The following is a 17,575-nucleotide window of genomic DNA, read 5'->3' on the forward strand; positions in this document are numbered from 1 at the left end:
CTGAAATTCTCAAATCCTCTTAAAGTTCTCCCACTCTCTTTACTCTTTTCCATCAAAGATTTTCAATTTATTTTTAAAAAATGATAGCAGGGATCTAATTTAAGCCTCTTTGTTCAGTAAGTGAAAAGAAACGAGCAACTGTTCCACAATGAAAATTCTTGAGAAATAATTCTTAGCAACTGAATTCCTGTAAATTATTAAGGAACTATATGGAATGGCTAAAATTGCCATTGTGTGTGTTTGTTACAATGTGTCTTTCTGCAACATTTGCCTCTCCAACAAAGCCTTTGTGTTCTGTACTTAACAGCTTAAAACAGAAGCTATTTAGAATATCTACCCATACTTGAAGGTGAGGAAGTTTACCTTGCCATTGTAAATGAGCACTTGTGGCTGTGCTGTTCAGTCACTGATAAAGTGCTATCTGCTAACATCTGTCCAATATTATTATTATTGAACTTGGCACTAAATAGAATACTTTGTATTTACTTTGAACTATATTTTGTTAACAATTTTTAATGAAACTTGAAGGATATCAGGTCTAAGGTATGTAGACGTATCTTTGCTAATACATTTCAGGCCAGCAGTTTTGCAGGGAGAAACTGACTGTGAGCCATGTTGTTTGTTTGATGTTAGGACAAAAATTTGTTATCAAACTTGTGTTATGGCAATATTAAAAGTCTTCAAACTATGACATTATCTTCATTTACTTGTTGAAGGTAGAATAATAGCAGGAATTTAGAAATAAATAAATAAATAAATAAAAGCAGAGGTAATTTACCAGGAAAATAAATTTAGAAAGGCCACATCCAAAGAATTGTGGTCGACAGCTCAATGTCCAGGTGGAAACCAGTGGCAAATGATGTCCCTCAGGGATGTTTTGGGACTGGTGCTGCTTAGTAGCTTCACTGATTGGCATGGACAGTGGGCTTGAGTGCACCCTGAGCAAGCCTGTGGATAACACCAAGCTGAGTGGGTACAATTCATACTCTAGAGGGAAAGGATGTCATCCAGAAGAATTTGTACAGCGAAGTCATGAGTCTTGGCTTGAGAAGTGAATAAATTTTTTACTTAGAGAGTGGTGAGGCACAGGCTGCTTAGAGAAGCTGTGGATGCCCTATACCTAGAGGTGCTCAAGGCCGGGTTGGATGGGGCTTTGGGCAGCCTGGTCTAGTGGTTGGCCCCTTGCCCATGGCAGGAGGGTTGGAAGTAGGTGATCTTTATATGTTTCCTCCCAACCCAAGCAATTATTTGATTCTATGAAAATGTAGAATCTTAATAAAAAACAAACTGATGTTTTTATCCATATCTTTTCAAAGATTCAGCAATTCCCTCTATGGAGCTGGATTTGCAGTGACTTTGGACTATTAGTAGGAGCAATGCATTTTGTTGATCTGTTATCAAACATGGAAACCATATGGCTGATGGGCTTCATATTTGCTATTGCAGTTTGGTAGTCAGAATACATTTACAATAAATTTTGTCTTAGTACACGCTCTTCTCGGAAGATTTCATCACAGGAAGCTCCAAGCCTACAGCCAGATAGAATTTATTTAAACTGTTCTTGATTCTTGAACTCTCATTGCCACAAAAAAAGTGCTTTCATTTGGCTTACTTGGAGAGGAGCTGAATGCTCAGTTTGTGTGCAAGTCAAAAATGCAGGCTATCTTGCTTGAACCTCTGCTACTGCTGTTCTCTGCAGATAAGTGAAACGACAGGAGAGGCATCTCCATAAAGCTCAAGAGCAAAAAAGGCTGATGGCTTTAGTGATATTTTGTCACTTAAGCAGTGACCTTCATTAAAAACATCTGTGATAGGAAAATGAAGTACTTTCTGTTTCACTAATGTCAAGCTGATGCTTGTCAAGAAATGCTTTTAAAGGTGGACAGTGACAAAGAAAAATAGTAGCACCATTACATTCTGTAATACATGATTTTCAGTATTTCCCCTGCTGCATAGGCAGACTGGATTTTGAGTTTACTAATAAGTGTAAAAGGAGTCGAAACTACATTTCTGTATCTCTAAAAAATACACAACATCCTGCCAACTTAATCAAGACTGGATTTTCAAGGCACTCAGCTTAAGTTTAAAAACCTAAATGGAATGAACAAGTTTTCAAAAGCACTCTGCAACCTGCAGCTCCTGTTGAGAATAATCTGGATAACTTATTTATGTTGAGCAATTCAGAGTCTGGCCCTAAAATAGTCCCTTAATACTCCTGGAGAAAGAAGGTGGATTGAGTTTTGCATTTTTAACTTGTTGGTGTAAATTCAGTCTACATATTTAAAAGTTTCCATAAATAAATGCTTTCTAAGCATTTAAAAACAGCACCCACGTCTAGTAACAGAGAACAGAAGGATAGTGTCAAACAGACTATTTCAAGTTTAATCAGTATTTTGCTTTCTTATTTTGGTTGCTGAAGCTAGGAACAGACATCAAGGTTTTCTTTTGGAAGTTAGCTACCACTGAGAGAATTGGTATTCTATCTTTGTTGAGTTTTTGTTGTTGTTTGTGTATGTGTGTGTGTGTGTTTGTCTTTGCTTTCAAACAGTGACAATCTAAAAGTGTTTATTCACACTACAAAAGAACTTTCTGAATCAATAACCCTGTTTCTTGCACTGATGCTCATTGCTTCCCTCCTTAAAGTTTGTCCTCAAAGCCCTTGTTTTTCACCCTGTTTCTGACTATGGTTTCCATCCCAATTAACTATTATTCTTATTATTAAACTGATCTAAAGCAAGAGTAACTGTAGTACAATCTGTAAAATTGCTGAGATGTAAAATCAGATATGGATGAGAAGGGCAGAGTTATTCAAAATTACTACCCTTACATGATTCTTTTACAAGTTTTATTTGAATCAGTGTCCTTTTCTTGAGTGCAGTCAAGCCAGCTAATGCACACTGAGAAGTTATCTTGTGCTTTGCTTTGCTTTTCTTCAGTTTTAACTGTTCCCTGCCTTGATAGTTAGATGTTTTGGTAGAACATATTTATATTTATATGTTCTACCAAAAGAGCATATATTGAAATTGACAGATACTATTTTATCATCTCTATTTTCTCCTGCAGCATCCCAAGCTCTCTTCACTAGCAGCCTAGTCACCTAAAGCATGCATTAAGAATGACCCTTCATCAAACTTGACAGTCTTTTCCAGATAAGTCAAAGCCTAAAGTTAATGGCTATTTGCCTGAGCTTCTCTTGTCACATTAACAGGTTGAAAGGCTTCTTCATATCCTTAACAGGTTGAAAGACTTCTTCATATCATAAGTTTTGACAGAGAAAAATGTCAACATCAGTACCACAATTATTTTCCCTGTGTTGAAATGCATGTCAACAGCCTTCAGTCTGGAGGAGGTTCACTCAAAGGGTAGTTCCTGCATGTATTTTGGTGTAGAAATGGGGAGGTATTTAAAACTCAGATACTCATGTTTTCTACGTATTTCTCTAACTTTCAAATGGATTTCATCTTAAAAAAAAAAAAAAAAAAAAAAAAAAAAAAAAAAAAAAAAAAAAGGAACAGTTGAAGAGCAGAGATGGTTGAGAAAAGTACTATTACAATGAAAAAAAATCCAGTTACATGTAGTGTAGATTTCAAGAAATTCTTAAGAAGAGGTGACACAGGCAATTGTACATAAGTAACATATCAGAATATCCATGATAGTTTGAATCTCTTTATTACTTTGAAATATGCAGTTTCCAGGTGGGAGTTACATTATTGTTCACTGAGAATACTATTTTTCTACTCTATAGCATCTGTATTTAAGTGCAAGTAGTATGATGTTGTGCTCATGATTTTGAGTTAAAGCAGCGTAGTTCAAAACAGAGATGTGTTGTAGGGTTTTTTGTTTTGTTTCTTAACAGCAGTTGTTACAAGCACTTTTTATAAGGATAATTAGAATATAAATCAAAACATAAATTAAGAAATTGTGAGACAATGTATAATAAGAAGATCCTGAAACAGAAAGGCATTTAATGAGTATTGTTTTAAACTTGTAGTTTACTGGTTGACCTCCAAGGTGGAGTGGATTCCTGATTATAGATTCCTATATAATAAACACATTATGAGCTCTTCTTGATAAGGAAGGAAATAAAATTAAACAGTCATTTTGATCAAACAGAAGGAACTCTTACTTTGCATTCTTATTACAGGCCTATAGTCATATTCTGAAGTATTAATGCAGTGGTTTTTTATACTTATTAAATGTTCAACTGTTGGTTTTCTTTTACACTTTATGCACTTTTAGTTTGGGGCTGATTTCTCTACTTGACTGTAAAATCTCTTAAAATCTCCCTTACATTTAAAAATCTTAATACAAAGGAGATGAAATCTTCCCTGGAACTTGACTTGGTTTAAATATAATAAAGATGGCAAGTAGAATCAATATAAAACTAATTATTTAGTGGAATAACTCAATTTCATTTAGTTTAAATGTACGATCTTTTGAAATAAATCTGGAAGAAAAAGAAAGAAAACCAATCAAGTAGTTCAACTACTTTCTTTTTCAAAGAAATGTGTTCACATGAGACACACAAATTAAGCCATGTCAGCCATCTTAGGTGTCCTTAGAAGGTACTGGAAGACTTCCTTTCCCCCCGAAGTGCTGTGGAAGCTTGCCTTTTAATGCTTGGTAACTAGATGACTAGTCATCTAGGGAATTTTTTTGTCTGATTTAACGCACAGAATTCCCTTTTTCTTAGAAGGAACTTGAGGGAAAGTGATCCCAGGAAAATGATGCTGCTCCATAAGAACAAAAACAATAAATATTGTCATGTGATCTTTTTCATCTCAAGTGTGAAAATGATTTGAGATTAAAATTAGATTCAAAAAATATTGCCTTCACTGAAGAGAGATTTTTATGAGCTTTAGTTTCTGGTGTGCAAGGATGAGCTTTATAAATCAGCAACTGATTTCCCTACTGAGAAGCTCAAAGGCTAAGAGCAGAGACACAGAAAAGGTCTTGCTGGGCACTGGTAGGAATGAGTGGTACAGAAAACCTGATAAAATGGCTGTGGTTTGATGAACTAGCAATTAGAGAAAGAAAAAAATACCTTAACAGACAGGATCAGGATGGCCACGCACAAGTCCTGCAGCATTTAGTTTGATGTAGTACAACTCTTTGCATTTACTTCTCCAGTGTTTACTTTATCACCTACCTTTCTTAGTGCTATGTGCACGTTAGCTATGTAAGTCTTAGCTTTAATGTTTTGGTTTGTATACCACTGTTTGAGGAGCCATCCACAGTACAGCAGACAGCTCCAGCTGCTCAAGCTAGTCAAAGCACTTTTCAGTTAAAGGGAATGTTAAGAAATGTCTTCCTAGTTCCTATGCTTGCTTGGAATTTTTGCAGAGTTGGGGCTCCCTGTCTCAAATAGTTGTACAGGATACCTGATTTTTTTCATATCATAAGGATCAAAAAATGCCTATGTCCCTGGCAGATGTATTTAAGTCAAGGTACATATTTGCCTATATAAAACAGGAGTGATGATTCTAGGAAGCTAATCTATGGAAAGACACAGACACCAAGTCTAATGATATTGGACATAAGCAATTTAGCAGTCGTCCAGCTGGAAGAGTGCAGTTCAGATTACAAGAGAGTGTAAATGAGGCATATTGTACACAGGGGTTGTTTGGAAGAGGTTAGTACTGAGTTTTTGTCCCAGCTCAACTCTTGGGTAAACTAACTAAAAAATCACTTTATAAATGATTTCAGTACTTGTCTGTTCCAAAACAAGGAATTATGCAATGCCATCTGTTGGCTTCTGTGAAAAAATCAAACGGAAAACTCACTTGGCTTGGTGGTGGCTCCACAGAAAGGGATTTCTAGTCTCTACCACAGCTCCTAGTGGGGCAGAAAATTAACATGTGGAGACACTTCTTCAGCATCTTGAGAAATGAGTCATGACACCTGGGTGGCTAGCCTCAGAGCAGTCCCAGCTGTAGCAAAGCTAAAATTAGAGCCCAGGAGTTGCCCCCTGTATTTCAGACAGGAAACACTGGAGGTGACCAAATTCTGAATGGATCTTTCCATACATGCAGCACTACTGCTCATTAGATGTTTGCAGGAAACATCCTATGGATGCAGATGAATTTTGAAGGTATGGAACAGTTCACCTGCATTTGCTTGGTAAGGGTTCCATTCTGTATCTTGTAGTTGGGTCCTATACCTTTAAGCCTATATTTGTAAGTAAAAAGAGATGTAGAAAACTTTTAATGCTATTTTCTGTTAAAATGGATGTTCCTTTTGTTTGGCAGCTATATTTTTCTTGCTTGTTATTGTAGGAAATATTATTCTGAGTAGTAATGAGGATTATCATGAGAAAAGCTTGCATGCTGGCAATGCTGCTGCTTTATTTACTTTGGAATGTCTTGCATTTAGCCCATTTGAAGGTTTGAGTATGAACAATAGAAATAGTTGTGATAAATTGTCGGCCTCTTCCAAAGATGCAGAAGTTCTGAAGTTACTGCCAATTGACAGATGGTTTGTCCTTTCTCATTGCTTATCTTCTTGACAGCATTTTTCTGCTCTATGCAAAATCTTCCTTGGTGTGTAGTTGAATTCTTTAGAGGAAGAAAATTATATTCTGCTTCGTCCATTTTCTTGTTCACTGATTTGACTAAGTGGAACACCTTCCTCATGAAGCAGAAACTTGATTTATTTTAATAGATTAGAAAAGTGTTAGGAAAACTGCTGAAGTTTGACGTGCACATTTCTGAAGTTACAAAGATGTTAACGATGATATTTTATATGTATTGCTCTGGACTTCTAAGACTGTATGAATGGCACTCAATACTTGACAGCTGTATTCTTTGCTGCACGAGTTATGCAACTAATGACAGTTTTTTCAAACACTCCAGTGTGAACTTTCTGGCTGAGCGGGGACTGAGTAGGTGGAGAGGAAATCTTCTTTTTCATTTTTCCTCAATTTCATGCAGTCTGTTTCAGAACTGGCCTGCTCAAGTGCTGCTTTGATTCCTACCAATGGAATTAGGTGATATGGCAATAAAAATTAGCCAAATACTAGTGGCCTATAAATGGAGAAATGCTGATTGGGGAAAAAAAAAAAAAAAAACTTTGAAGTTGGTGGCTATATTGTCCGTCTTCTGTATAGTCTCCAGAACTGATTTAGTTGGGTGAGACAGGAATGTGTGAGCTACTTTGTCCATTAGGCTGCTAGTATGCAACTTCATACAGAGTTTCTTCTACTTCTGGATGGTCCCGTACAGTGAAGACCACCAGCAGAAGTGCCACCTCAACAGTACAAAATGCTTTATTTAATATTGCTTTTGTTGCAAGCATCAGAAAGTCAGCCAACTAGTTTCAAATATTTATTCTGTCAGTAAATAGAAATAGCCTGAACTTCACAACAGTTGATACAGAGTTAATAAGATTCTGCTGCTTCTAGCTGCTGCTTTTCATTGCAGTTAAAAAAGCAAAATATATTTGGAAGCCTAAAAGCAGCTATGTTGAGTTAGACTAAAGATTACTTTAGTATCTCATCTCCAAAAGAGGCTATAAGTGAATGCCTAAGGAGTAGTAAGAATAGAGTAAGCACATACAAGACTCTGTCCTAACAGTTTCTCAGCTACCACCTATGTTTAGGTTATGTTAAGCCCTGCTGGGTTGAGTATAACCTCGTGTGTTCAGTAACCCACAGCTGGATTGCTGTATGATTTCCCTAGAGGTAGTATGAAAAGAGAATATTTCAATGTGTGCATGGTTTAATCCTATTTTGGAAAGGGTTAACTCTCTACCAATAAATATCTGTGTAAGATTCAGCTGGTGTTCAGTCATCATTATGAATGCACACTGTAGTTTTTCTCAGTTTTGTCTTAAGAGGTGAGCTGCATAAACAATACACTTACCTGTCTTCTGTCTTGTATGGAAATTTCCAATCTGTCCCTGGCCTTTCTGGAGTGCACAGCAAGGCTCCTTGTCACAGACAGCAGAATGGGTAGATGAATCTGAAAATAGCATGTTATTCAAATACTTGAGGTCTTGAGGTCTCTAGCTCCTACATGCTCCATCAAATTGTTATCACCTCTAATATGCGGGATATCTGATTTATTTTACATTATTGCCCTCGTGCCTTTGCAAGTGTTATATTGTATAGTCATTATTACAAAACAAAAGTCCATGCCAGCTTACAATGTGTGAATTTCAGCGAGAAAAAAAGATTGTCATTCAGATAACAGATACATTTCAACTTTTTCAACGTATTAGTCATATGAAACTTCTGAACAACTTCATTACATACTTCTGTTGAATCTGTGTTCTACGTACTTTTTGGTTAGGATCAATTTTAGCAGAACCAGGCACACTTTTTGTTGATTTGTTGTTGTTGTTTTTAACTGTTGTGCTATTTGTTATCATCCCTTTTAAGGGACATGGCAGTGGCTTTCTAAGTAAACAAGTCAGCAAGGTCAGTATATAGACAAAGGCATTGTGGAAGACTCTCTCATAACTGTAAAGGTATGCCATGTCAAGTATTAACTGAGAATTTGGTCTAGGCTATGTTGGTGCTAGCTTTTGATTTATTTATTTATTTTGGATTGATTTCATACAGTCCGGAACTTGTAAGTGTGTGCACAGTAACTCCTGCTTGAGAGAATATTCTAACAGTCACATTATGAATGTAATCATAAACTGTTAATATTTGAAGAAAACTTTAGGATTGAACAACCTCTTCCTTCAAGTGTCAAAACTGGAGGTCATGTATAATATTTATTTTCTATGAAACAGAGGTTGTGTCTGTTTATTTTCCTTCTATGCTGAAAAACTTAAAAAGCACAATAGTTATAAAATAGCAGAAGGCCGTTACTGATGATAACAATAATAATGCAGTGCCCTGCAACTCATACAGACATAGCGAGAAGGCGTACTTCCCAACATCAAAGTCAATTAACTGAACGATATTGTCCATACTGGGAGAAGAGAGGTGCTCGCAAGTGAGAGACGGAGACCACATCATCCTGATCCTGATTAAACGGACAGCCCTGAAATGCTAACTGAATGCTAGGTCCAAGATTAGAAATAAACCCACCTTATTAAAAAAAAAAAAAAACAATCAACAACAACAAACACAACAACAACAAAAAACAAAACAACAACAAGAACATCTATTCATAATAAAAAAGATCTAGCAACTTACTGGGGACAAAGTTAGTTGCATTTTTAAGCAACTATTTTAAATACTAGAACTATCTTTGTGTGGATGAGCTAAAGACAATATCAAAAAATAGCTTGTGGTAGGAAGAAAGGAAAAGTGAATTCTAAAATCGTGGGCTCTTCATAGCCTATCTAAACTTAGAAAATATTAGTTTGAATGTCTCTGAGTACATTACAAGTTCATCTCAGCTTGACATAAGCTTTTTGAAAATGGCATTAATAGTAAGTAGATACATGAATACATAAACTTTAATGGACAAAATATGATTTTTCAGCTGAGAATTTTCAAACGCAACTAAAAAATGATTATTTTTCAACTTAAGATTTGCAAATTACAAGTAAACCTGTCATGGGTAGCCTGAGATATTTGAGTAACTTGAGAGACCAGTAAGCTTCTTCCCGAGTTCAGCTGAAGTTTTCTATGAGCTGTATTGAATAATAATGGTGACTCTTACAGCCACACTCTGTTGAAAAAAGCTTTTTCCAATTGAAATGTGATAGCCTAGACAAAGTAATCATGCAAAACCAAATCTTTTTTAAAGAAACAAAATTAACTGAAACTGAAGATTCAGTTGATTACCATTTTGAGCCAGAACAAGTCCCTTGTAGAACACAATAATTTTTGTTTCCCTAACGCCACCACGAGCCTTGATCCTGACAATATTCTCCTGGCAGACTGTCTCAGAGCCAGTGACAACCTTGGGAGGCCTTGTCTAGAGAAGTGTAGTCAGGATAAAGCAGCCATCCTCGGTGGGATGTCTTGGAACTAGAAGACTGAAGGTTGCCAGGAAAAGAGAAACTAGTGTTAAATGACATTCTCAAACTTACTTTCTCTTGGAAATTCTGCTTGCTTTCCAGCAGAAATGTATGTATATTGATTAATAAAAATGTTTCTGCTTCAGTAAGGTGTTGATTTGTTTTATCTTATGGAAAATTTAAATATCATTGCATATTTTATAAATGGTATAACCTTTATATGCTTGGGTACTTGGTAGTAAACACTGCCTTGAGAACACTAAGATTACTGTTCTATCCATTGGTAATCTCCCTCTCTTCCTGGATGCATTTGTCTTCCAACTGGTTTGATATAAGAGATTTGATTACAAGCAATGCTCCACTTCAAGCATCTGGGCAGGGCCTGTTGTCATGCCTCACATCACTTAGTTACTCAGTTTCTGTCATTTTCCTTTGTATGTGCCATTTAGACATTTTCTGCGGAGAATGTAAGATAGTATCAAAGGAACAAGGCAAAATACACTGTTGTTACCACATAGAAAGAGCAACAAATTAAAACTCTGAATAAAGCAAGGATCTTGATTATTGCTTCTAATAATACTCATATTTTCCATGAGCACACTAACAGTGATGGTTTTCTTTTCTCCCAGTTTATAGTTTATACACTGTGAGAGTTTCAAATAGGATCTCAGTTCATGTATCGCTGCTCTTATTTTTTTTCCCTAGTGTCTCTAGATCAGAATTTCTAATCTTGCCTGTCATTGTACTAAATAAGCAGTGACCCTGATTCTAATAGTCTCTGAATTAATAATGAAGGTTATCAGTATGGGGTCTTTTTCTGCTTTTAATTTTTGTAGCTGGTTTAATTGTTCTCCTTTGGGCATGGCACAGTATAAATTGCAGCCATCCTTAGCAACTACTTTTCTGGTGGTCCTTGTTAAAAGGCAACTATGCCTGCTGTGCACTAATCTAAGTAGTGACAGGCCAGCACCAGTCATCTACAAGAGCTCCTCCAAAAGTAATGCCTCCATTTTTTTTTTTTATGTTGACCTGCCATGTCAGAGAGAGATGTTGATGGTATGACAGTAGAGATTGAACCCTCCTGCAAGAATTACATTATGTTTTTTTGCTGTGTGACAGATGGCAGCAGAGGGGCAGTCTGACAAAATGGCATCTGACATGAAAGTGTGTATGAAACAAAGGTGTGTCTTTGAATTCCTCCATGCAGAAAAAATAGCACCCACTGACATTCACTGATGCTTGCTGAAAATTTATGATGATCGAAGAATGGAAGTGAGCACAGTGCGGTGGTGGGTGGTGCATTTCATCAGAGGTGACAGCAGATCACCTCTGCTGGTGCAGATTTTTACCAGTATGGCATGCAGGCACTTGTGTTCACTACTGTTGAAAATGCATACCTAATGGTAGTGACTATGTTGATAGTGTTTTGTAACTAAGAATTTGCTCTATCAAATAGTGTTATTGTGCTCTTTGTACCTGTTATAATTTCCATAGAAGTAAACAAAAGGCATTACTTTCAGAGCAACCTATTGAATGTTATAACGTTGTAAGTTCCAAGACCTGTTTCAATTTTTGTCTTTTTATTTTATTTTAACTTTTTTCTGAGATTAAATGCCATTTTAGATATTCACTGGTTTTAAATGGTGAATCAAGATGTGTATATTGATTATATAAATAAAATTGGATTGACCTATTTAAAACTATTTCAGTGTAAATGTCAATTCAGTTTTATTTATTTAAAAGATAAATAGATAAATAAACCTTTTCTATAGCTTTCCTGGTCTCCCTCCTATCAACGGTTTCCTTTCTAGCTAATGAAAGTACATCATTTGTACTTTTTTTCTTTGCTGTGAATGAAACATGGCTTTCCATGAGAGTAGTGAACTGAAGAAGGGAAATAATAATGTTGAGTGTAAGAAGAATTAGGTAGTAAAATTTCAGTCCAGTACAAAGGTACCGCCTCGAATAATTTTTAGAAAGGAAATGAAGGGGATGGTGGGAGAAGGATTAGAGGCCTTCTCTGCCCATAGCCAGGGACAGGCCACTGTCCATCATCCCACTAACAGCTCTCTTTCTCAAGAGAAGCCCTCTCCCTGATCTGCATTTCCAATGAATCTCAAGGTTGTTGGCTCTTTTTAGTTGTTTTTATTTATTTATTTATTTTTATTCTGGGGTTTCCATGTAGTAGGCATACTAGAAAGGCAGGAGTGCAGAAGTCTGATGTGAGTTACTTGATATTCATTTTTGGCTTTTCTCTCTGTTGTTCCTTTCACCACACAATATTAAGGCAAAAATGCTTTCATTTTCTCCTCAGTCAACTGAAACATAATCTGTTCAGTGATGCCAGCAGTGAAATATATTTTCCAACTTTAATTAGCAAGTCAAACAATAACACAAATGCTTCCACAAAATTTTGCTAAAGGTTCTCTATCTTCAGTTGAATAACAAAGGTTTTAAAGAGCATGTGCTTCCGTTTTTGTCATTTGCAGATATTTAAGTTTTTTTTTTGTTGTTGCTTTCTGGTTTTCATAAGTAAGCTGACTGATAGCTCGTTTGTTCTCTATTTCAGGTCGTGGAGACTAATTTGGTTGCTTTTGACTGTCACTGGATCATTATAAATGAGGTAACTGTCAAGTGAACATTGTTGTGAACCATGAATCTTGTTTTCAGGCTTACAGACAAATATTCACGCTGGTCTTGCCTTTGCCAGCAGGAAGCAATAGCTACAACAAAGTTCAGGCATGCTGAGAGGGTGAACATTTAACAGAAAGAGAATGCCAAGTCTTTTGGTTTTGCCATTTTGTCTTGCCTATTTTAAACAGAACTACTAAATGAGTAAATGAAAAATAAAGTTAACAGAAAAACTTTCCTACTGAGTACTTGAGCTGACTATTCTAGAGGATCTCCTTAAGATCATTTGTCATTCGTAATGGATGTCTCCTACTGGAGTGCTTTTGTTTCATTCATATTTTAATTACTTTTCTTATTTTAAAAAAAGAAATTAGTAATCCCATTTTTCCCTTTCCTGTAAGAACTCATCTAGAATTCAGTAATGGTTGGTACCCAAAACCACTGATATCAGTAGGAGGCTTTTGAGTGGACTCCTGAACCAGATCATATATCAATGTTCCTGAAGGAAAATAAAAGAAAAATGGAGATCCTATTTTTAAACTGTGAAATAGGTTCTTCCATGAACACTTGTCAGCTAAAATATGTCAAGACAGTGTGAAGTAGCTTTGCATATAAAAACTTTGAAAAGTGCAGTTGTTCTAGATTTGAAGGCATTCACTTTTTCTTTTGTTTTCTGAAAAGCAATTTAAGTCCAGAATGGCTGAATTCCCTGAGGAGATAACTGTCCCCACTGTGTTAATTGTCCATCTCCTGCATATTCATAAAAGATAGCTTGGGGAAATTGCATATGAATTCTAGGTCTACTCTGGATTTCCTGTGCTCTTCTGTTTTCATACCTTGCTACTAGTTTTTCACTAGTAGTGTTAATTCAAAGCTTTTTTTTTCAAGGTTACAATAAGTTTTAACATTTGCAGTGAGAACATACTTTGTCCTACTCCTTTAAAACAGTGAACTTTAAGCCAGCATTCTGTGGAGAGAATTATGCCTCATTAAGTGCTGTGAAGGCAACCGAGGTTCAGCAGAAATTATTGCTTTGGGCCCTGCATTTCTCCTGACCAGTAATTTTCCTTGTTCTTCAGTACTGAATGGGTTGGGTCTCTCTGGCTGAGAACCCAACTCTAAGCTACAGAAGGTCACATAAACTGCACGCAGATATTTTCTTTTCTGCCAGATTAAGCTAGAAATTTGATGTGTACTCTTCTGAGTTAAGAGTTATTATTTTTTTAGAAGATATGAACAAAATCTAGATCAGTAGAAGACAGTTGTATGCGTCAGTATCAATAAGGTTGCCAGACAGACTGGGAGTAAGTACTTTGTCTTTTTATATGTCAACTCCTCCACTCTCAAAACCAAAAAGAAAACCAAGAATCATTCCTATAGCACATTCAGAATATAGCATATTCAGAAGTTGGAGTGGATTAAACAGCACAGCAATAGAAGTGGTTACCACTTTAAACTGTCTTCTCTGCTCCAAAACTATCCCTTTCCACAGCAGGGAGAGCTGAATGATGTATGCAGAGACACATGCACCACCCCTTCTTTGCTTTGTACTCTTGTATGTGAAATGGGTGGGAGCTGAAATTAAGTTCATTCTTACTTGCTATGCTAAGAAACATAGTGATTAAAATCTTCTTTGTATCCCATTCAGTCATTCCTGCTGTCATCTTTGAAGAAAGTAAACATGTTTAACACCATGCAAAGTTAACTCTTCAGCCATCTCAGCTTAATCTTCTTCTGGACCTAAATTCATATTCTCACTGAAGCAACTTACAGCCAAGCTCTGTTTGTTGGCTCTAGGAGTTGAACTCAGTCATCTTTGTTGATTCTCTCCAACTCAGGATACTCTATGATTTCAAAATGCTCAATATTTTGTGGATGTAAAGATTAGAATAGTAATAAATAAGGTTTATAGATAATGATACGGAAGGAAAAATGTTTTGCCCTATTCTTCTTTTAGTTCATAACACTATGTTCAAATTAAATAGAAATATTTCCTGACTGATGAATGTGACATAATATTATTTATTTATTGCAACATTTTACAAATTCACTATTAAGATCACAACATCACCACTTCAGCAGAAGTGGAGTAACATCCCGGACCTTTAGTACATAAAATTGCCATCTTCACATCCAAAATCAATCCCTTTGATATGATTGTCCATTAACTATTAATGACTGTAGTGCTTCCACGTGACTGTGAAGTGATCTGAGAACTCTGCCTGTTTTTCTGCAATTGACTATACAACTCTTCCATAGTGAACTTAGATATCCATGGTAGTGTGCTTGTATTAGCCAGATCACTGACAGTTATTAACTATAACAGTGCTTCTCTTGCCCCCAATAAGAAAATTTAAGATGCTTTAAAATACAGTGAAAATGCATTGTTCGTCAAAATCTATGTGACAAATACTTCCTTTCAATAAGATACCATGATAAGCCATCTTTCTTTCCATCACTGCATTGAGGGATTACAATGTGCTTAGTGAGGATAATAATATGGAAGGAAATACCACCTTCAGTTTTGTGACTGTGAATCTGCCTGGGTTTTTGAGGCAACATCTGTTATTTTAATTGCTTGCTTTAAATGTGATAATGCCTTGAAAGAGTTTCTTAATTTTTATTGCCCCATTAGATGCTATTTTACGTAATACGGAAAAATTGCTTGAAGACAGTGTATCAAAATGGAAATGCATGTGTGGGAGGAGGAAGGTTCCTATAAAATGAAATAATTTGCAAAGCATAATACATCTTATTAGTCCTTTACAAATAACACAAATCTCTTCTGCCTGATCATTGCATTCTGTTGAAGAACCGCTCTCTGAATAAGTGTTTCTCTTTCTTCAGGGCTTGAAAGCAGATGGTACAATTCTGTATTTAAAATCTGTGAGACGCATAGATTTGAATGTAGTCATGATCAAATATGCCTTAAAAAAGACATGAGAATGGATTTTGCACTTTCCCTGTCTTTCTTTCTATTTTTTTCTTTGATTCTGCATAGTAGTAAGTGTAACCCTGAAAATCCCAGGGTAGTAAAATAACATTTCCTTACAACTACTAAATACTAGTGCACAGTAAGATAAATTTTGTTTAGTGGACCTGAGGAAGGGACACTTGCAGCACGTTTCTTTTTGCTCTTTTTTAATTAATGTTTCCTTTTTAAATTAAAATCAATTTCTGTCTCAAGCCTTTTGCTTTGTTAAAGCATTTGGGGACATCTTACTATGCTCAAGGCTGCCACCAGTTCTCCATTACTATTATTTGCTCAAGGAGAGTCTGAAACACTTTACACTCGTTACAGTAAGCGTAGAGAAGGTAGAAATACTAAAGCCACTAAAAAGTATTAGTAGGTTTCTATCTTCAATAATATGCACAACTGTGACTAACAGAGTTAAAATAAAAGTGAAACAAGTGCTCAGAAAAGCTCATTTTTGTAAGAAAAGCCTACCAAGTTTAGCTTGGTTAGCCTATGAAAACAAAGACTGAAAGGGTATATGCTCTCTATTTATATATCAAGTGTGAATTAATGTATCCTTCTCAAAGGCTAGAGAGGACAAGTTTGCCACACAAATAAATTAGTTCAAAACACCCATGAATCAAGTGACAGAAAAATTAGAAGATTTGGAATTACCAGAAGCATCAGAATATGAAAGAACTCCTTCAGGGATAAACATGGAAGAGTTTATGGGAAAAGATATAGTGATAGGATTGCTTCTAACAACACAGGAGAGATCTGTAAAAATCCACAGGATTGCATTCAAAACCTGCTTTCAGATGAATACGTGTTTTCCCTTGGAGTGGGCTGCTGCTTGGTTGATGCATTCATCTTGTCCTGTTGTGTTTTGGCCCATGAGGAGAAGTATTAAGCATGACTACATTTTAAGCTTGAGCAGCTTAAAATATTCAATTGGATCAGGTCCCTAAATCATAGCTAAATTCCAAGAGCTCACATAATTTTACATTTGAATGTTTATAACTGACTAACAGTAGTGTTAGATGTTCATTTCAACCCTTACATTTTTCAGTGGTGACAGCAGGTCAAGCATTAAATTCCACCCCTTTTGACAAAGCTTCCCTGTCATGAAGATGGCCACACTGCCAGGTCTTTTGTTTAGACGGGTTAGAGCCAATGGATAGAGATACTCTGCATGTGGGACTGGTTAGCCGTTTTCTCCACATACTCTTGGATTTTTATTTCTCTGTGAAAGCTAAAACCAGATATGATAATTTCCCTTACCTTTTTTCTCAATCTTCTCATCTCCCTGCTTTTTCTCCATCCTGTCCAGAATCTAAGAAACCTAGGGGAGACATAATGGGGCAAGTGCTTATGTAGGTCTGGATCTCCCTTAACTTGTCTTGGAGCCTCATCTAATTATACCTTTCCATCAACTGCTTCTCTTTGGGAAGTGCTGAGGAATACAGTAAGGGTATAGCACACATACTACTCTGCTCATCTGTGCTCCTGCCAGACAAGAGTAGTGCTGGCTCAGAGGCCTCACAGGACGGTGGCCATCTTATCCTGCTGTGACCCATGCCTAAACTTGCTTTAGCCAGCTTGCAGAGGAGGAAGAAGTAAACCCTTCTCTGAATGTCACAAAGGATGTGTTGAGACCTTCTGTTAGAAGTAACTTCTGGAAAATAGGGCATGTTAAATGTATGATAAAATCTGGAAACATCTTGACTGAAAGTTAAGATGCCTCCGCAATAAATGTTGTGGGATATTTTTCTGCCTTTATTTAGGTCTTACTACAGGATAAATTATTTCCCTACACATTTTTCAGTTACTCTATGATAAACAGTAATTCTTTATCTTAATTGCTCATCTCAAAATAGAGACCAAGCTGAACAGTGGTGTATACGAGGTGGCCAGTATATTGTCTTGTGTTTCACTGGAATATTTTCCTTATACATTGAGATGATCCTCTCACTTCCATTTTTTCCATCTGTACAGACCTATGCATTCAAAATTGCAGTCCTTTCTTTATTTACTTGCGTAATAGGATGAAATGGTCATCTAATTTCCATT

The 17,575-nt window shown here is 36.3% G+C and overlaps 1 protein-coding gene across 6 annotated transcripts in view; it reads left to right on the forward strand.

Annotated features, from left to right (window-relative positions):
- Nucleotides 1–17,575, forward strand: part of GRID2 (glutamate ionotropic receptor delta type subunit 2) — a 696,754-nt gene that overhangs the window by 466,446 nt on the left and 212,733 nt on the right. For all 6 annotated transcript variants that reach the window (XR_212218.5, XM_015276600.4, XM_420483.8 and 3 more), the window contains one exon: nt 12,488–12,541. Coding sequence is in view for 5 of the 6 variants with exons in the window: in XM_015276600.4 (XP_015132086.1) it covers nt 12,488–12,541 (54 nt within the window). In the remaining variant the exon portion in view is untranslated. The remainder of the gene's footprint in view (nt 1–12,487; nt 12,542–17,575) is intronic.

Source organism: Gallus gallus, chromosome 4 (genome assembly GCF_016699485.2).
Source record: "Gallus gallus isolate bGalGal1 chromosome 4, bGalGal1.mat.broiler.GRCg7b, whole genome shotgun sequence".
Classification (NCBI taxonomy): domain Eukaryota; kingdom Metazoa; phylum Chordata; class Aves; order Galliformes; family Phasianidae; genus Gallus; species Gallus gallus.